This window comes from Trachurus trachurus (assembly GCF_905171665.1).
Source record: "Trachurus trachurus genome assembly, chromosome: 21".
Lineage (NCBI taxonomy): Eukaryota > Metazoa > Chordata > Actinopteri > Carangiformes > Carangidae > Trachurus > Trachurus trachurus.
In genome coordinates, this window is record NC_139899.1 from 11,406,760 (window position 1) to 11,428,972 (window position 22,213).

Genomic DNA, 22,213 nt, shown 5'->3' on the forward strand with positions numbered 1-22,213 from the left:
CTCCCCCCTGTCACCAGATGGAGGAGGGGGGGGTGCTTCTATCATTTTTGTGGTGTGAAACTGTCTCAGCTTGTGTGAGCCTGAATTTGAAACTCCTTTTGCAGCCAAATCCATCTGTTTAACACAAAGCACTTGATGTGAACTGAAATCCAGTTTAATTCAGGGGTTTACTGGCATGCTCCTCCGTCTCCTCTCTGGTTATGACAGGGACAAGTAGGCTGCTTGTCTTACTTATGTAAATGAAATAAACGGGATGTGCATTTACTGTAATTGATCCTGTTTCCCTTTTTACTGAGTAAAAACCAATCTGTCTTTTGTGAATATGGCCTGTGTATTGATTTGTGTGTGTGCGTGCGTACGCTGCAGGTGCCTGTGGAGGAAATGGACCAATTACAGTTGATGGGGGTCTGGTAATGACGGACAGGTTTGAATTGGCCCATACTGTGGCCCGAAGCCCCCGTGGGGAACTGCAGTAGACCAGTAATTTGGTACAAATGACTGATACCACCACAGTGTGTTTCACATCACTGTGTCTCTGCAGATGTATGACACACATTTTATGTCACATGTTATGTACAGTACTGTAAAAGATTAAGTCCCTGGCCTGGCCTGTAGATGATTAGATTGTCATGTCATAATCATTACGCACATTGATTTGTGGGGACAATGAACCCAAATACTCTAAAATATTTTAGAGATGAGGAGAACAGAGAGTCATTAAACAGCTGGTCTGGTCTGCCAGAGCCCTGATGTCAACATCATGGGTGCAGAGTGAGTAATTGATCTCACAATTATTATTCTAATCGCTAAAGTAACAAACTTCCCATAGCCAAGTCTGACAGTTTTGTGTTTAGCAAGCAGAGGACACTTTGTATTTATCCTCTGGGAATTTGTGTGTTTGGTCATTACAGGCAGAGTGCAGCTAGAAACAAGTGCTAGCTAAATACAAATACAGCAACCACATGGTGACGGTGATCTTTAAAAAGATCTGTACACATTTTTTAAGGACTAATGGAAAGCTTGACTTTCATGAGTCATAAGACACCAGCTTAATATTCGTAGTGTCTCTACAAAAAACATGGAAGGAAAAATCAATATATGTTCCTGTACTTTATATCAACTTTCACTCAATTCATGTTAACACGAATCTTCCTGTGTTTTTTTTTTAAAATACCTGTACAGCAGGTGGGGTGGGGAGCACATCTTGATAGCTGTACTGTCAGACGTTGTCCCCCTTCTATTAAATATGAAGGGAGGCTCCAACATCTTGAGTTTTACACTGCTGACTCGTATCATCAGAACAGACATGTCCTGTGATTTTCAACCTCATTTCATATTTAATACAGGGAGCACAATATCTAACGGTAACATCCTCAGCTATCAGGGTGTGCCAATAATTAATTTACAGTTATTTTGCATTCTGCCTAAGAAGGAGAAACCTTGAGCAAATTCTGGTTCATGGTGGGCAGCCGATTGCCTCAAGCAGTTGTATTGCATTTTACCTAGATTTCGAATTCTGTCTTATTTATGAGGAATGTTTTTCTTCAGGGATTTATTTTCACATATCTGTGTCTTATTATCTTGATATATCCAAACTGGATATTTCCCGATGTGTAGAATTTACAGTAAACTGCTTTCATAAATGTATTGTTTTTTTTGTCTTTTCTGTTTGTTTGTCACTTGTAGTTATTTTCATTTCCCATTTAATTTGTGGACAAAATGTTTTGAATCTAGTATCAGTGCCTGTTCTTGAAAAGAAAAATACTCAGTCTCCAAAAAGAAATAGTGGCCCTTATTCTTTATTATTTATTTTATTATTATTTATTATTATTTATTATTACATTGAAAAACCTCTGCTGTTAAAAACAATAGTGTCATGCTGTAATGGTGACTTAATTAAGGACCTATACCACTCCACTCTGGCTGCCAAACATCGATAGATATTACAAGGCCCATATCAAGTAGGAGAAGTGTCTGGTGTTGAGAATAACGCTGTAACTATAAGGTCTTGATGATGCTCAGGTCTGCCTCTTAGCACCCACGATCTCGCCTTTAAAGTCTGTCAGATGTTCTCTCACCGAACGCAGCTGGTGATTATAATGTATTGATGCGATTTGCTGTTATTGTTTTAGCTGTTTTTATGTTTGTTTTGTTGATGTTTAAATGTGGATGTACTGTGCTGCTTTCTTGGCCAGGACCCCCTTGCAAAAGAGATTCTGAATCTCAATGGGATTATTCCTGGTTAAATAAAGGTTAAATAAAAAAATAAAAAAAAAAATCTCACTTGAGGCCGCTTCTCAGGGGTCCATTCTCATGCAGAGTAGGCGTGGAAATGAAGGCGCTATGACTTGCACCTGTTTTTTATTTAACAACAGAAATGAAAAGGAAGAAATACTTATATACGTATTTTTCTGGACCCATAATCAAAAGAAAATTGGTTTACATCAAATTAAATGAGTTGGATATATATTTCTTTTTTTTAAGTATATTTTTGGGCTTGTAATGCCTTTAATTGGTAGCACAGTAGAGCAAGAGAGAGAGAGAGAGACAGGAAATGGGGAGGCAGAGAGGGGGAACGACATGCAGGAAAGGGCTGCTCAATGCAGGATTCAAACCTCAACATGGGGCGGCAGCTCTACTAGCTGAGCTAAACGCCGCCTCTGGATATATATTTCTTAATATAATTTATAATTTTATTAGGACCAGTGAGATAATTGTAAAGTCATTCCAAAACTCGCCTCAGAAAGAGGCATCCTCTCTGGCAGACTACTCGTAATCAGACTGAGAGCTCCTCATGGCATTAATTAGCATTTAGAATGAGCAAAATACATTTTACAGATGGCTTTTATTCTAGAGGTAGTGAGTAGGAGGAAAGTGGGGGATTTTAACTTCAATCTCTAATTTAGGTTTTACTTTTAGCACTTTACAATTTAATTTGTTACTGTACATTCATGAGTCACTTTCCCCTCAATAACAAAGAAGACTTAAATTAGCATCATATTAGTAACATTCTGTGGACTGCTTATTCATCCCAACACACACGATAACCAGCAGGTGTGCAACAGGTTATCAACCAGTTACACCTCCGAGCTGTTATAGAAGAGCACTGCACAGGGAAGGGAACAACTGATGATTCATTTTGACTGATCCACCGTGATATTTGATACTTTGATACTGAAGTGCTGCTTTTCTTTCTCTGGCTGTGTGTGTGTGTTTATCGGGGAGAAGATCCCAAAGCGACAGCTCTCTGCCTCTGCGGTGATTTTCTAATCATAAGTGATTAGTGGTATCATCATCAACAACACTCGATTGGAATTGCAAACGAGGCCAAGATGCAGCAGAGAGGATTGTGGGAGGTTTGACCTGTTTTCTGCCTCCTGTTCATTAAAACTAACTCATTGAGTAGAATCGTTATCTTCAGAGTCACTGAGAATCTGTTTGTCACAGCTGTTGCGTGTCTTTACTGACAGCTCAGGACGTTTGAATTAAATTTCCCAAAATGCTTCGAGCAATCACTCTCCTCTCTTACAGGTGATGAATTATTCATAGAGTCGCTCTAAGAGCTTGTGCTGTAACACAGAGCCATTGACTGCTGTGAAGCTGGCATGGCAACCACTTAAAATAGGGTCTTGTATGAGCTACGAACTGTCAGTCTTTTTGAGCTTAATTCATTTTAGAAGTCTATCTACTCTGTCTGTGTGTGTGTGTCAGGGGTTAAGTGACTCTAACCCAAAAGAGATTTCAACCAGATTGCAATATTAACTTTCTTAAACTGTGCAGTTCAAATCATTCAACTGAAAAATGTATTTAGTAATTATTTGGATGACTTGACAACAGTTAAAATATCACATATTGAAAAATACCAGTGTGTTTTAATGAAACTTCTGCCACTTCTTTAATTTAAAGGGACAACGAGGAGTTTCTATTCGGTTATAAAAAAGTCTCACGTTAATGTGGATGAATCTCCGCTACCCACACTTGTTAATGGGCCCATTTTCGATAAATATATCGTTCTGTCTCTATCGTTATTTTGTTATTATTAGTGGTGGCGGAGATGCTGGTCGAGCCGACCAGCGTTTTTTACTTTCGGTTTCGCAACGAGTCATGAGAATAACGCAGCTGAATCGCCGTTTATGGTCGGAACTACGACGGTATGTGAACCTCTTTGAACCTCTGACTTTAATTCTTGATGAATGAAAACATGAGTCCGTCTTGCGCCGGTCAAAAGAATTTTACGGTGCGCGCGGAGGCTCATAAATGTAGTGTGACGCTTCGCTTTTCCAAAACTCCTCGTTGTCCCTTTAAGTTAAATATCATAATGTAAAAATAAATGCTTTCACTGTCATCCTTCAAAGGTGACGTCATATTACCACAAAGTCAGCACAGTATATTTTTATTAATTGTCACTGCAAATCAATTATCTACAAAACACATTGAAGGCATTAGGCTCTGATATAAATATTATTGAACTCACTATGTTTTAGTTAAGATGCATCAAAGATGAAACCAGTTTTAGATTAAACCAATTTTTCTTTGGCCCCATAATTTGCTATACAGTAGCTACTTCTTTCTTCCTTTTCTCAACCCATGAGGTGTCCTTTTTTGAAAAGCTTGCAAACAGCCAATGAGATATTAAGGGTGAGAAATAGACGCACACTAGATGGTGCTTATCCATGTTAGAATCATAACAAGTGGGCTGAAGTTACAGACGTCGGAAAATCACTTCACAGTAATGAATGGAATCATTAAAGTCCCTTAATTAAGCAGCCTCTGGGCTCGGTAGAGACGGGCTCTAATGGAAAATTATATTTGGAGATCCAATCAGCAACTAAACCTCCTCTCATGTTGCTTCCTTGTTGTCATCATGAATGGTCAATGTATGTGTGTGTGTGTGTGCATGCGTCATGTGTGTGAGTGAGAAAAAAGAAGACTCACATTTCTAAAACTGCGAAAACATGCAGGATGAGGCATGTAGACTGTGTGTAGTGTCAGCTCCAGCAGTTATATCTCTGCCATTGAAATTAATGGTGAAGAGTTGGTAGTCTTTCATTTGTGTTGTATCAATGAGGTTCTCAGGGGAGGGCAAAGTACTGTAGCTATCATTATGTGCACAACTGTGGGTATTTATAGCACCTGTATCATTACCTCATCACGTGTACCTGTAAACCGTCATTAGCAGGTAGAGCAGAAAGATAATAATGTAATTTAGATCATCATTTCGACTTTAAACAGGTTTCACAATAAAGGATAAAATAGAAAAAAGTTTATTATTAGGTTCTTTGTCTCAATAGATATTTCCATTCCCACCTCGTCATCGCTGGCATCACCTGCTGCTGGCTGTAGAGAGTGTGTACGCTTGGTTTCAGGTATGCAATCTCACTTCACCATCTGTCTTCATAAGAACCTGTTCACGTGTGAGGAAATGGCGTTCACGGTTTTTGTGTGAACATGTTATTTATACACGTGACGTGACCCCATGGTATTTTAGAGGATGTACAAACTGTTCCTGAGACCTAAAACCACCAAACATTGGCATCATAACCAGGAGGTCACTGGGCTGTGGTCAGATCTCAGATCAGAAGTAAGTGTTGTGGTAGAAGAGCATTGAAATAATAGAAAAGGTCCAAACCGAAGGAGGAAAGAGAGCCTGGGTCAAAGGAGCAGCCTCAGGCACAGCAACACATGCAGCTTATGCAATGGGTCAGATTTTGTTTGTCAGGGTAAAAAAAAAAACGGAGCTTAAGGCAAATAAAACTTGAAAGAAAAAGAAAAGAAACAACTTTGCAGAGAGATAGTTTTACAGTCCTGGGGAGCAGCATCCAGTTTCCATGCTGGTAAATGGCTTTAACACTTTTGTATTCCTGTGTAGTAGGCCTATGTGTATGCTCCGTGTGTTTGTGGTTGGGTATATGTTGAAACACACATGAGGAGGAAGAGACAGCGATGGTGGGCGGCAAGCTGTTTGTTGTGTTTAACGTTAGGAAGGTCGGGACTTTGAGGAGGGGGCCTCGGAGCAAATGGAGGTAAGAGATGAGTGTGAGGGGGTGGACAACTGACCTGCTCACCCTCGCATCTGTCTCTCTCTTCCTTTCAAGTCTTTGCTTGGCCATTTCTCACTTCTCTACTTTTAAAGAATTAGTGAAGTGTAATGCCTTTAAATGTCATGTCCTACCTCTGTCTCTCTCTGTTTTCCCTTTTCGTTTTACCACCTACTGGTTTTTGGTGGCTGTCAATACCATTTTGGGGATTTAATTCACTTGTCTTGTCTGTTTTTGCTCTTAGAAAAGCTTCATGAGTTGGTGGATTTTAGATTAAGAGGTGTTCACATGAATATGGACTGAAAAAAATAATATAATAATATTTATGGTTTAAATATCAGAGGATTGCTAAATTATTCTGGTCATGATAATATCAACACATTCACCAGCGTCTTCAGGTTGTCCTTGTAGCATGGAGGAAGGACAAACTGAGATTTCCTTCAGAGAGAGAACTTTGTTTAAATGAATATTGATTTGACCCCCTGAGGGAGTCACCTCCCGTCCATGAGATACAAGATGGTAGAAACAATCTATCTGCTGCATTCCCAGTCTAACCCTACAGTAACCTCACATGAGGGCCTTTTCTCTGCTCTACTCTCTTAACGTAATTGCTGGAGCAGCATTTCTGACGTGTGAAATTCCCTTGTGAGTGTATTTGAATGTCTATATTTATTGAACGCTGACATACACAATCAATATTCTGTGGTGCATTTCATTTGTTATTGACTTAGCAAAGCCAGTATTTTGTTTATGAAGTAATTTCACAAACACAATGAAATGGAGAAGCATCATTTACAGATGCATTGTTTAGATGACTTTCCAGTTGTAAATGTAAAATGTAAAAGTAAATATGACACAGCGAGGGAAAAGAAGAATCAATGAGAGACAAAAATACAAAAAAAGATATCACAACTCAATTCATCCGAACCATCAGTGAAGTAGACAACAAACAAGGAAAAGACAAGAACATAAAGTTTGCCGGGTGCAAAACACTTTGAGCTACAGCTGCAGCAATCATTTCATTGATTATTAGTTGATCAGAAAACAAAAAAATATCTGCAACTGTTATAACTGTTATTGTTACAGATAATTATTTGCTCAAAAATGTCCTGATCTTGCCAGGAAGCTTCCAGTGGACAGTGAAGTCTGGACTAGATCCAGTGTGATTGATGTTGTAGCTGCAGGGTCTGAGCTGAAGGATCGGTCCACCCAGCACCGTCCATGTCATTTCTAGTAGACTCACCACCAGCTGCAGAAATACTGACAGTGTGACTGACCGACATGTTTCATATTTAAAGCACAATTTATTTCAGAGATTACCGATGTGTTGTCAGTCTTCTTACAGTGGATCATCCCTCAGTAGCATCTAGTTTCAGTATATAGTCGTATGCATCTGCACTGGCTCCTTTTTTTTCCCTTTTGACACTATTTGTGCTAAAGCCAGGCCTCTGTAATTTATAGTATAGCATGCAGGGCAGCAGAGAGCAAGTGTGTGTGTGTGTGTGTTACACAACAGTGTGGGAGAAGAGTGATTATGGCTAAAACCCAGAGTGAAGTGCATATAGGCAGTAAACTCTGCCAGGAAATCATATCACATACATCCAAACATGTTGCACCTGCAAACACACTAACCAGCAGCTGCCACTCAGCAGCATCAAGTCAAAGTTGACACTTCAGAAAATTCATTAACATGCATTAACACATTAACGCATTAATGGATGATGTCACCCTTGACTGCAACTTACAGTAAAACCTGAGGCAGCTGTCAGATGTTCAGGCCAACAGAAGTCCTTTGTGATAAGTTACGATATGAACACAACACAATCTGACACATTATTATGATTCCTGGTTGACAACTTTTTAACAGAAACACCATTCTCAGGTTTTTACCCAGAAGTCACCATGATGAAAGATAAAATTCCTGCAAGAAAAAGAGCATCACAGACCATGATGGCTGTTCTTCATTCAGTCTGGAAGCATCGTAATGAAGTCATACAAGGGTTTTTTCACTTGTAAGACAGACTGGGGTCGTTTTACTTTTGTTCACATCAAAGAGAAAAGAAGCATGAGAAGTGAACTAGTCATGGTAACCACTTGTGTATTTTTCTTACACAGGAAGTCCGCTGTTGTTTACATATCAAAGTCTGTTTACTGATGTTGGGAAGAACTGCATGTGTGTACTGTTTTGTTGCTCCAGTGGGAGCTGCATCAAGTCTGACAAATGAGTCAGTGGAGGCTGCGGATCTCTTAAAGACATTAGCTTGCAGGTCCTCTGTAGCTCGCTCTTTGTCTCTGCTGGAGGCTTGTGGCTTCAGGCTGCATTAATCACTGCCAGAATAACGCACAGGAATCTCTGACCACACTGTCAGCTTTCCAGTTACAGTACAGTGTTGTGGGCAACGCTGGCAACAGGTTATTCACATGAAAGAATGCGTGGAATAAAAAAAAAAGATGTTTATTTGACGTTTGATCTCAGCGCTGCCTCAATTGCAGGTGCGTAGGAGAATTAAAATATTAAATGTTTGCTTAAGGTGTGGACCACAACATTGCTGTAGCACTTAAGCGTGTTATAGTGAGGCTAATATTCAGGAATCTACTATAAGGCTTCCTCCCACACACGAAAGCCTTGAGCTACTCTTGCTGTGGTCAGTACGTAACAGATGCTGGGTCTTTTTCTTTGTCTCCACTTTGTGTATCTGTATCTGCCCTTGTTTAGAGAGCCTACATACTGTACAGTACAATGTCCCTCTGGATGCTGGAGAGAGGAAATAGGAAGAAGAGAAATAGTTTACATTCCCTCAAGGCCTTGACCCTGTAGATAGTAGTAGAGGATGAACAATATGTGACTATTTTATTATATTATTTATTATATAATTGGATATTATTCTAATAAATATTGTGATAAATTACAAATTGTAGTTATTAGGGATGTGTTGATTGTGAAATTCTGGGCAGATACCGATTCCAGTGTTTAAAATAACAATTTGGCCGATGGCTGATACTGGTACTGATGTTTTTTCTATGTAATTTATTCATCTATTGTGTAAATTCATTTGACTTTGACAAATTGAACGTGCACGTGCCTTCTTGCATCTCGGCAAAATCACATCATCCCCCCAAAAAAGAGAAGAAAAAAAAAGGCTTCTCCTCCGAGTCAGCACAATATGCCACTGAACAGATAAACACCAGTATTTGTATTTTCTGATGGCCAGCGTCAGTCAACAAGGCGAATATCGGCCGATACCGATGTTGAGCCGATGCGTCGGTGCATCCCTAGTAGTTATAATTGTATTTTTCATTGACTTTTCTCAGAAATGACGATCTGTACTGATCAAGCGCGCTCCCTTCAGTCTAAATATGATTTGAAGGCCAGGGGATCTCTGTAGCACCACAATGCTTCATTTGTAACGCTGTGATACATTTGACCTTTTTCAAAAAATTGCAGCTCTTTATAAAGTGAATATTGCACTCGAACCGAATTGTGATCATCTGCTTTGTAATTGTTGAGCCCTAGATGTTAGGGTAGGGGGGGTATTCAGTTGATCCTGTGCATGTGCACACACATGTTCCTTGTGTGTGGGTGTGTTTTTAGACATGTTGCTGGCAAGTGCTCCGGCGCTCACCAGCCAATAATTGCACATAATTGTATCCATTTGTGGAAAAGGAGAAGATGAACATCACTGAGATCTGTGGCATGTTCTGCAGTGAGTGTCTGTTGCCTCAAGACTAAACGCAAACAGACTCTTGTGGGCACTTGATGGAATATTTTCATGACATGTGATGTTGGATGGTATGTGATGGTTACTATGGTGACTGTTGGACCTGATTTTCACCAGCTTTGATTAACACTGAATAGGCTGGTCAACAAATCCCGCGAGGAGAGCAAAGCCAACAACGAACTGATCCTACCGACAAGTTCTGTTTGCGGAGTCACAGCCTGGTGTTGTGTGTCTGTTCCTCTGTGCCACACGGCTTCTTTGTTGGTCATAATAACCCATTCATGATACACAAATGAGCCGCACAGTGACATATTCCTTCATTACAGAAAATACTGGCTTTGTGGTTTATTTTGAGTCAGTAGCACTTTGACTGTTTCATCAATTCCTCCTGTTTTGGTAATGTTTGTTTATTCCTCTACTGCCGTAGTAATGATCCTCTACCAAGCAGATGGGTCACTTCACTGCCCTACAGGAGATCCATGGCCGTCAGGCTGCACAACATCTTACCTTGGCCAACATTTATTATCTGAAAGCCACTCTCCCTGCCTTGTGTGTGTGTGTGTGTGTGTGTGTATAGTTGTATAGTTGTGTATCATTTGGGGTTGTGTGATTGGTTGCTTATCTGCACCCTGGCAGCTGCGCTAGACCCCTGAATTGTATTCATGTTCATCAATCATGATTAATGAATTACTTCAGTGATAATTGACCATAAAGCAGGCATTGTTTGGAAGATAAAATATGTAACTCCAACAAAAATATACAAAGAGCGAGGTCAACATAGACCCACTCAACAGGCTAGTTGCTACCTGCAGTTTGACTTTGGTTTCACTTGTACTTCTTGAACAGACTTGATTACATTGAGTTATGTACTTAAATGTTAGTGTCCAGTCGGCCCAAACAAAGAAGGATCATCGCTACATTGGGTCCTAGCTGTTTTAGCTGCTGATTGAATTGTTCTTTGCTCTTTGATGTGTGTTAGAGTGACTAAGTGATCAGCTTTACTAAGGGTGTTCAGTGCTCCTCATACTCATTTTTAGGAGTATGAAAACATAACGTCATCCTGCACAGAGAGAGACTGACACACAGCTTTGCTCGGAAATCTGGTCGTGGCTGGATGTTGCAGTTTATCGATCAGCCATAAAATGGCCTCACCACACTACAACACTGCAGCTTCCATCATGGGACAAAAACAACCATCAATCATCTAGTGTTCCCAAGATCTAGATGTAGCTTTTTGACCCAGATTACATGTTAACATTGGACCTACTAATAAACACTTCATAGATGCAGTTTATATTTACATTTAAAGCAGAAGTGAGTGATATATTTGTGTTAATATAAGTCTTAAATAGTTATATCTTCCGACAGCAATCACTTACATAGAGTGTTTGGACTGAAACACGGGTCTCTCAGTCCCTCTGCTCTGCTCTCAGCCGAGGAGAAAACATTTATCGTATCCTACAGTTTTTATCCAATGAGGAGAGAGAACGGCATGCAGGGCTGTGTGTGCAGCCAAGGAACGCCGTGAATGTGGTGACGTAGGGACGAGGACTGTTATGGTGCGTTCAAGGAAACTCGTATTTTTCCGACCGTGAAGTGGTACCAGTTCGATCTGGTACGAGTTCACCGGTCGGAAGTTACGAGTGGCCGTTATAGTGACTTTCACCGGTAAAACAGGTCGGAAAAACACGAGTGGGTTGCCTGGAACGCTACAAAGTCGTAAGTTGTGACTTGAAGCTGTAATTTACGATTTCAAAAGCCTGCCTGGAACGCAGCATTAGCGAAAACGACCGGACCACTCACTTCTGCTTTAACAAATAATTTCCTTTTTCTTTTTTTTTCTTTTTTTTTTTACATAGTTTGTATGAGCTTATAAATAATTTATCCTCTCCATTATTTCATGAATCAATAATAGAAGCTTTACAAGCACTACTTCCATAAATGAAGACATACATAATTGATGAATAAAAAGATATTATGCTGCCGGTAAAAATGATGTGAATATTGAAGCGCACTAGATTTGTATTAATTTTGATGGTTACAGTCAGGAGAAGGCTCAGTTGTGCATGTGCTGCAGCTTTTAAACAGGCGACATGCTGTGACAAGTATTTTTTACATTCTGTTTTGTCATGTGGGAGTTGAACAGTAACTGCCTCAGCTGTGGCAGCGTGCACCCTTATCATTATCTGCACAATACATCACATCATCAGCGGATACACAGTCCAGGGAACAAAGGACGCCACGGAGCGTTTCAGGCCGACTGACTGGTGATCCTGCTGCATCTCCTCCATCAGAGACCGACGTCACTGCAGATGACGCCAGAGACAGCGAGAGACGTCTTTCGCTTGTTCCTTATGTTTACGTCTCTCCCCCTCATTTTAAGTGGGAGGGACTAAGACAAAAGAAAAGGGTGAGAGTGAGGAAAGCATGGAGACAAGGGAGGGAACTGCACGCGCCCCTGGAGGATTTACAAACTCTGAGTTGACAGGATTTCACACTGTTCTCTAAAAGAAGGTTAAATTGAGTTTACAAGCCTCTCTCCTTCCTCCACACGTCATCTGGACCCATCAGTCTGCTCTTCACTGCATCCTCACCTGTTTCCTCACCTCGACACCTCTCTGTAGCCTCGCTCTCTCTTTTTCCGTTGATTTTCTTTAACCTGTCTGTCTGAAATGTAGCAGCCTCTCTGACCTCCTTTGTGCGTCCATAGACAAAAGATGCCAGTATAGACGGAGCAATGCACAGTAGACAGAGCCGTCGCCAATGAAATGACAACGCTCACCAAATGGACTCCTCCTCAAAATAAGAATAAACAACAAGACAGGCTTGCAATAACAACTGGAGAGGAGCAGCAGAGAGCTCCTCTCCAGCCCTCAAATGGTTTAGGAAAAAGGTTGTGGGTTGGGCAGTTAAATAATTGGCTAAAGCACCTCCATGGAAGAACAGCTTGAAATCTAAATGCAACAAATGAAAGGCCCATATTCAAGGTGAATCAGTAATGGCTGAAAATGTCAAGCTGTGAGTGGTGAATGGGTTATCAAGGGCTGAGTGGGCCATAATTGGTTCAAGGGTGAAATGTACTGACTTCATGCTTTTCATGTATTAATATCTAGGACCACATGATTTATACAATTGGAAAATAGCTACAAAAAAATTTAATACAAAAAACATAATGTACAAAAGAGAGTTGCCCCAGATCTGCTTCATGAAAATAAAGATCTCTGGTTTCAGGTTGGTTAACTTAACCCAAGTTTTTTTGGCCTTTTACACAGTCTAACATCCCTGATTTTACATTTTAATTGCATTTATTCAAAATGAAGGGTTTCATGTAGACGCACCACTGACATCAATTTGAGCGACTAGTATTCTGGTTGCTGCTGCTACCAGCTGTGCACACCTGGATTACCTGGATTTCTTTCTCTCCTGCTGTGTGGTGTTCGACAGGCAAGTGCAGGGAAACTGCAGTTTTCGTATGTGAACACAGATTTTCATTTTGAGGTTCAGAGCCGTTTCAGGCTGTTTGCTGCTCAGACATGAAGAGACTTTTAATGAAGTTTTTTTTTTAGTTAAGTTAGTGATTTGTGAGGTTGTATTGATAAAAGGTCAAACCTAATGTCACGTGGCTCGATATCAGCTTTGCTATATTAAGAGCCTGCACAGATGTTTCTTTACAAAGCGAAAATATATTTAGCTCGTTGTAGATCATTAACCCTGCAGCTGAAGATTATTTTCATCATCAATTGAGTAAATTGTAAAATTCACATTTTAGAAGTAGGAGGTATAAAACAAACAAAGAATGGGTCATATTGAATTAAATTGATTCATTTTCTGTCTAATAGGGCTGATCGATCAGTCATTTCAGCTCTACAATTATCCCTGTGTGTACCATAAACTTCGAGGGGATGTTTTTCATTTTCTTAAACATGGTGCAGCAAATGCAGTCGGTGTGTTCAAACCAGCAATCATAAATAAACAGGATGAAGCCTCCGTGACGCAGAGGCGAAGACTGCAAGGGAAGCTCTCCTTCCTCTAAAATGTCAAAAAATAAATGGTCAAATATGTAACCTACTGTTTACATTGCATTGACTGAAAATGTGTTAGAAAGCGTTCAAGTCTAAGACAAGTTTGTTCAGACTCGGCTACTTATCGCAGGTCGACTGACGGGTTTTTTCTTCTCATACTGTACATTCCTGTAGCATCTCAGTGCATTAAACCTGTTGAAGCTCAGCATCCATAGGCTTCAATTGGGCAGCAGAGAATCGTATATTTTACTGCAGTGAAACTAGACAGTGATTGGATAAATGCTGTGATTCTGTCCCTGAATAAATGGACACATTTTATGATGTAGGCCGGAAATGAGCCTCCCACTTTGAAAGACCAGCTGCCACTGCTGTGACGTCACCCGCTGGTTTCTGAAGCTCAGGATGAGCTGCTATGCTGCCGCCGTCTTGGTAGCACCTGGCTCTGCTGACCTACTACAGTAGATAATCTAAAAAAGAGGGTCACATGTCTTTGGTTTGTGGTGCTCATCTACCTGTCGCTCAAAGTGGCACGTCCTCAATTATACAGAACTTTACACTTTAATGAAGTTTAAACAAGTGAGTTACATAAAAACTCCCCCTCCACACAGTCGTCATCAAGGAAGGATTAGCCACAGAGACCCAAACAGATTTCTGTACCAGGCTGTAAACATGTTTATTTGTGCTGTATAGTTGGACACTTTAACATGTCAGTCTGCGGGGACTGACTCAGAGTCAGCCTCAAGTGGCCATGACTGCAGTTTTTGGTTCTTCTACGTTGGCGCCATCTTTCAGCCTGGGAGGCTGCTGCTTGGCTCAGAGTAAAGTCTTATTGTGGAGAACAACACAAGCACAATCCCATAATTCACCCGGCTATTTATACCTCCCCTGTTTGTGCACAGAGCTTCTTCTGTGGGTGTGACTTCGCTCTGGGTTTCCCCCAGTGGCCCTTTGTGACAGTTCACTAACAGCCGTGGTGCTGAGGAGACGGCCGTCCTTCAGTCCAGTCTCCGTTAGAGGAGCAGAGACAACAACTGTAGCTCAGTGACAACGAGAAACGCCTGAGACCAGTCTAACCCTTTGTGTTACATATTTGTTTTGCTTTTACCAAATGAAGGTTCGCTAACGGCGTGCTGTCGGTTTATGTACTTATTTGATACCACATTATCAAACACACACTCTCATTCTTCCAAAACCTCATTCCTGCCACGGAGCCATTTTATAAACATGAATACAATTTTATGGAGAATCAAATTTTCTCATCGCATTGTAAATGTATGAACACACATACATACACACACACACACGATCAGAAACAGTTCAAAGGACAGGTAAAAAAGAGTGTGTGATGTGATGTTGAGTGTGCACGAGTTATTTTAAAAAAAGGTTTCACAGGAACAAAATGTGAATAACAAAGACCTTGACATTTGTTTTCAACCAACTTTTCTCTGTGTCTGAATCATGATTGAGCAGCTGAGTCACTGTGTCTGTTGTAGATGAAATCAGCCTGGAGGGGATGGTGGTGCACAGAGCTGAATGCAGACCCGTCGTCAATGACAACTACATGAAGCTGAAGAAGTGAGTGAACTTTGACTTTCTTTGTGTCAGGGACAGTGAAGAGGTCTAAACATGTCCAAGGTTGATGTCCAATCAAATGCAATGAATTTAAACGCTTTGTTGTCTCTGGGTCAGAATAACAGGACAGTGGTCAACTTGACACTGTAGATGAATTAAAACAATACAAACATTTGAGAAAATGATCTGTAGTACTGTTACTGTACATCAGGTGTGTATTGAAACCGAACAACAGTGTAATATTTGCGCATATCATTTGTTAAAGGGATAGTTCAACATTTTGGCAAATTGTCCCATTGCCATAATCGCTATAGTCACAGCAGTATGTTCATTACCTTTAATTGTCGGTGCAAGCTATTTTTAGAAAGGCGGAGCAGAGCCGCAACCTGCTCAGAGCTACACTACGGAGGCAAATGGGATTTCGTTTCCCTCATCAAACTCATCAAATACACAATCCAACAACTCCAAAACGTTTTCGTGGACAAGTTGTGACCTGCACAATCACCATGCTATGAGATAGTAATGGTAAGTTACGAGACCAAGTTGTTTTCGAGGTAAATACAGAGACTGCTTGCTGAAAAACTGTCCCTGACAGGAACTCGCATCAGCGGTTTTGCATGAATTTACCTCGAAAACAACTCTGTCTCGTAACGTTCCATTATTATCTCATAGCGTGGTGAATGTGCAGGTCACAATTTGTCCACCAGAGCGTTGTGGAGTTGTTGGATTGTGTATTTGATGATGAGTTTGATCAGGGAAACCAAGAAATCCCATGAGCCTCCGTAGCGTAGCTCTGAGCAGCTCACGGCTCTGCTCCACCGTTCTAAAAACAGCTTGCACCGACAATTAAAGGTAACGAACCTACTGCTATGACTATAGGGATTATGGCAATTGGCCAATTTTCCAAAAATGTTGAACTATCCCTTTTAAAGAATGGCTTATCAGCACATACCTCCTGTATTATTGAAACATAAGTGAAGGTTCGCCTCAACAAGTCACACACACCATAAGTTGAGATGCACCTGACACCAGTGACAGTGTTGTGTAACGGTCTGTGGCGTCCCCGCTGCAGCCGAGGAGCTGACAGACGGCTGATGAATTATTCATAGAATTTGGGGAATATTAACCACAAATGTCGGCGCGAATGTACCAAACTGTCAGAGCAGCATTTGTTGTCTAAATCTCTGCTCTTTAATTTGTTCCTTTCAACCCTGGACGACGCAAAAATCTGTTCAAGTGTTGCCAACTCACTCCAGGGCCATCGCTGCAACTGTTCGCCTGTGTGCGCCGAACGCACAGTTCAGTGTTTGTTTGTGTTTTTTACTTGACTTCTTCTACATTGGAATCCGTCACTCCAGCCAGAGTAAGTGGATGTATCGCTATAGCAACAGTACCACAGTGCTACAATACATTTCTAGGCAAACACACAACACGGTTTGTTTGGAGTGACATCAGCCATGAAGACGCACAACAGGATAAAAGCTGTTGTGTGACCTTCACAGAGACTTTTGTGTGTCCTCCACCCTTATGAGAGAAATCACAGCGTAATTCATTTCAAGTGTCTGCACAGATCGTCTGTCCTGGAGTCCTCCTACATGTTACATGGTGATACATTTCATATTTGTCGGTTGTGTCGTTCAGTAAGTTTGTCCAGTTTTATTTAATTTCACACTCGACAAAGAAAGTCTTCACTTTTCACTCCAGCTCTTTAATCGTCCATGTGGACGGCAGCTGACAAATGTTCCTCCATCATGGCAGGCTACAGGCTACACAGGACATTATGGTGTGTGTGTGTGTGTGTGTGTTTCTACTGTAGATACAGTGATTACATGGACTCTATGAAGCATTTTTCACACATTTCCATTTTAAAGATGAAAGAAAACTGTGACAGATCATGTTTCAGTTCTTTAGAGATGAGATAAGAGACTTTTGGAAGATTCACTTGTTATAGCAGCATTAGACAACGAGCAAGATTAAAGAATAGAATATAAAAAGAGACACTCTCTACAGTTACGCACAAAAATATACAGAGAAAAGTGTAAACTCTTTTGTACTATAAAATATTTAGAAGAGGCAAGTATGTTTTGTTTTTGTTATTATTGGCAACAGTTTAAAGTTTGTATTTATTGACATACAGTGTGGAGAATGTAATGTGACTCATCTACAAATAAATGAGCGAAAAGAAGAAACAAGTGTGTAAAAAAAAAAGTCTCTAATGCATGAGAAAGCTTCAGCAACAGCTTCATTTGCATAGCTGTTTATAGTTCAACATTTTCTGAGCCAACAATCTTTGCTGCCGTATCCGACCGTAAGTCTAAATAAAATATGTTCAATGAGCGGCTCAGTCGAGATGAAGGAAAGTCAACAAAAAAAAAAAGAGAAGCAGCTGCCATTACTTATTTGGTTGGTGTAACCTCGAGGTGCTGACAGTTGCTCTGAGCCAACGGGCACATCTGTCAACACAGATCAAGCTGGCTCACTGAAAACACAAAGCAAACTTTGTCCCCCTCTCTCACTGTGTGTGTGTCAGGTTGCAGATTGAAGAGTCCACCAAGCCCCAGCGTGCGTCACAGCAGCTAGAAAGAGCCGTCACCACCATCTTCAAACCTGTGGCCAGCCACGATTTCATTGTGAGAACTAATTACAGTGTGTGTGTGTGTGTGTGTGTGTCTAGTTGATCATCATGTTGTCATTTGATTTGATAATAATGACAGACAATTGTAGGACCGAGGTAGTGAAGGTTGTAGATTTCTCTATAAAAAGTCGTCAGTAGCTGTCATACACTGAGTGTCACTGTGCACCATGTCGAATAATAATAATAATAATAATAATAATAATAATAATAATAATAATAATAATAATAATAATAATAATAATAATAATAATATATTTATATAGAAAAACAAAACTTCTTGGCTTATTCAGTGAGATGATAGACTCAGGATTTAACATAAAAGTCAAAGTAGATAAACAGCTCTCAATCACTGTCACTCAGCTCTTTACTCCTGGGAAAATATATAAAATCTTTCTATATTCTGCTAAATACATTGCCTTTGAAATGTAACGTAGATGTCAAATAATGCAAAGAGACCTGCTCCAGTATGACGGAGCCATGTGACATGTGTCAGTGTTTCACATGGAGCTGTGTCTGAATCTCTCCTCCTGCCCAGAATGAGAGCAGTTAGTTTAGCTTCATTTGGTTTTGATCCAGACATCCACGGTGGTTCACTCAGAAAGTAATAGACAGAATCTGTTCATTTCATTCCCCCCTAATCAGTCAAAAAAATGCAGCTCCCTGTCCATATTAAGGAGTCTAAATTAAACTTGCAGCGTTATCTGATTTAAATCTATCTTTGAGGTTTCACTGTGTTCAGAGCTGGAGCCATTGGATCTTGGCCTCATCGTCTCCTTTGGTTCAGTTGATTTGATGGAAGCAGAAGCTCCACAGCGCGTGGAGGAAGCGCTTGCTGTCCGGTCACGACCTGATTCTACAGAGGTTCATTCATGGTGTGGACGTGACCCAACCTCAGTTTAATCCAGATACAAGAAGCACTCAGCCGGTTTGAGCCACACGGCTCCTGTGGCCTGGTGCACTTTGCATGCTGGGATGTGGAGGAGTTGAAATTATCAGTTTGTAGCAGTTTGCAGGAGAATGAATGGAGGTCTGAACTGGAGCAACTCTAGAGAAAGATCAGCTCATCTGACGGTTCAGAGCAGAGCAAACACAAAGCAGCTGTGAAAAGATGTAACAGGAATGTAGGAGATTAAAAGTCAGATTATGTCTCTTCCATTTGACTAAATATTTATATATAAATCTGTTTCTTGTGACTTCACCAACTTTAGAAAGCAAGAGTTGAAACTACAGACTGTTTGAATAAATATCCAACTACCCAAATACAAAAGGCCAGTGAATGAGGGAGGGAAAATATTAATCGTCATACTCATAATGTACAACTTAAGCACAAATCAACATGTTGAATGCTTCCAGTCTTGTTGTGAGTCCAGTCTGACCACACACACAAACACACACACATGTTGTCAGATGGAGTATGAGAAGAAGAAGAAGTCGGAGGGGAAGATGGTGAGGGCCGAGCGGCCGGTGGTGCTGGACATGCTCTTCTCCGCCTTCGAGAAGCACCAGTATTACAACATTAAGGACCTCGTGGACATCACCAGACAACCTGTGGTAAAACAGCACACACACAAACACATAAATAACCATAACAGTAAAACTGGGCCGAAAAAACAACACACCTGCCCACCATCCACCTTCCTTTGTTAAATTTTGAACAAATCGCCCACAGCATGATGTTCATGCCTGTTCACACTATCTGTTGTGCCTGAGATTTGCGCCAACACACACACACGCACACACATGGGATGAATCGATACAGTGCAGTGGATTCATTCCAGCTCGCAGAGAACAGCGATGTGTAGGTGCTGATGAGACCTCGAGGTCCTCCTCTCCCTCTGATTGCATCTGATTGCATAACCACCGGCTGAGTAGGAGTCAAATGCTGTAATACACTCCACGCCATCATTCTCTCCGAAAACACTTGGCCAACGCTCAAATTAACCGAACTAAAGTAACTGAAATGGTCCATTATGAAAAGTCTTGAAACAAACCACACTGTTATTCATCAGTAGAGCAGAGCGGCTCTATCTGTCGGCTCCATAGAGACACCTAGTGGAGGACGGGGAGTCTCACGCTCTGCTCTATTGAACTGACTGATGAAGTTTGTGTTGGATTTGTGATCCTCCATGAAATCTAACAGCACTGTCACTACAGAAATTAAATTTATCGTCAATTTAGAATGTGAAAAAACATCATTTGTGAGTCTTCTGTGTCTGTGTGTGTGTGTTTGGTGCAGACCTACCTGAAAGAGATCATGAGGGAAATTGGGACGTACAACAGCAAAGGAGCTCACAAAAGCACCTGGGAGCTGAAGCCGGAGTACAGACACTACCAGTCTGCTGAGGAAGAGGAGATGCAGACGGCCTAGCTGCAGCTCCACCTGAGCCTTCAGCTGCTTCATGATACAGCAACTCAGGTTCACTCCATCAGACCAGCAGGTAGTTATCAATGTGTTCTGGCCACTGTGGAATAACTAAGCAGTGGATGGAAAAATAATATATATAGTATGTCTAAAAAAAAGGTTAAATATAGAAAGTGAAAAGTCTCCTTTAAGTTCTGAGCACAAGATGATGTTTATTATATTTTGTATCTGTGTTTTGTAAACCAGTTGTAATGTAAATCAACTGTTGATTTAATTTAATTTGATTTGTCAGAAGTCTGTTGAACTTTATATATTTACTCTCAATAAATCTCACTGAACCTCAACAGTCATATGTTCTTTGCGATCAGTGGCTCAAGTGTAGCTAATGACAATAAAACACAGCTCAGTTCAGCTCCAACAAGAACAATAAATCTAACTTCACCCCCACACTTGTCATGAAGGGGGTAATTAGCTGTTTTTTTTTTTAACCTCACCTCTATCTGCTTTGTGTCGATGCTTTTCCAACTTCTCCTGCCTGAACAGCAGCAGGAGCTGCAGCAGTGAATCAGAGAGAAACAAAGAGCAAAATGGCTGCAAACTCATTTCCAGTCATGCTGCATCTTTCTAGTAGTGTTACTATGACAACTGTGGTCAGCATTTAACTATATGATACGATAAAACCACAGGGGTAGAAAGCTGCTGCTGCTGCTGCTGCTGCTGCTGTGTGTTTAAAATTTAAAGCGTGTTGAATGTGTGACCACACCCGCAGCACTCGGTGGGTGTTCATCAGCTGTTTAAGGGCAAACTCCTGATTAGGGCGTCAACTTGTTATTCATCTTTAAAGTGAACACCTTTAAGATGGAAAGGTTAGAGCACATGTATCACGTCACATGTTAATGGCCTGAAGGGATTTGTAAAAATTGATACAAGTTGTTTTTGAAGCTGAAAAGTCCAGGAGCCGGCTCCCCGTCACATTCACTCTTCAAACTAATATTCATGGTATTTATTTCTCAGGAGTGAGGACCTCATCAAACCAAACTCCTTTTGTAGCTTAAAAAAAACGTTTCCTACATAATCAGGTCTATGTGAATAAATGTTACAGTTGCAGTGTGAACATGCATGTTGTGTGACATCTCATGTGACAACACACACCTAAGGAATTAAAAGAAAATGTTAGAGAAATTAATGGAAATGAACTGGTCTGCACAACACAGGAGCATGAAAAATGAATGAATCATAAGCTGTGAAGTCCTCAGTCACCAGATCTCAACTTCTCTTCTATGTGAGTTTTTAAACTCGTGTTGAACGGTGCTCTTCATCACCATCATCAAAACACCAGAGGAGTGGAAGAGCGGCGTTCATCCTCCAGTCCGGTTCAGAGACTTGTGGGATCAAAGCTTCTCACCTGTCTGTGTTTCTTAAATGATATCTGAAACTGATGTATTGTCATGTTGCTTCTTCAAGCTTCATTCCTTTATGTGTCAAGAGTCTGCAGCAGAGGAAGGCCACGCCAGTGTCAACTCTTGTTCTGCTTCTATTTGTCACAGGACTCGGTTTCTCGCCCTCTGGTGCGACTTCCTCTCCTCACGCTGCAGACTGGCTGCCCCAGCGACTGTCACCTCCTAAGGTACAAAGAAGTTTAATAAGACGAGGCTAACCGCTGAGCACGTCAGCTTCACCATCTCTGCAGCACAACGCGTGTCTTCACGTGTCAAAACTGCCACAACATGGCTGATACTGTTTGCACCATGTCAGTGTGATTGTGGCGAGACGGTGGCGTTGGCAGGATCTACTACAGAGGACGGTGTGACGGCTGCTCATCTGTGGATGAAATGTGACGATGATGCAGGATACAGTCATGAAGC

At 41.0% G+C, this 22,213-nt stretch overlaps 1 protein-coding gene across 1 annotated transcript in view; it reads left to right on the top strand.

Annotated features, from left to right (window-relative positions):
- The window catches only part of LOC311004261 (general transcription factor IIF subunit 2-like), a gene marked incomplete at both ends in the record, with an annotated part of 38,460 nt that extends 18,106 nt beyond the window's left edge, over positions 1-20,354 (top strand). Inside the window, 4 exons of the mRNA XM_083996240.1 lie at positions 15,273-15,354; positions 17,882-17,981; positions 19,394-19,537; positions 20,223-20,354. Of these exons, the coding sequence (XP_083852366.1) occupies positions 15,273-15,354; positions 17,882-17,981; positions 19,394-19,537; positions 20,223-20,354 (458 nt within the window). The remainder of the gene's footprint in view (positions 1-15,272; positions 15,355-17,881; positions 17,982-19,393; positions 19,538-20,222) is intronic.
- Between the last annotated feature and the right edge of the window lie 1,859 nt (positions 20,355-22,213).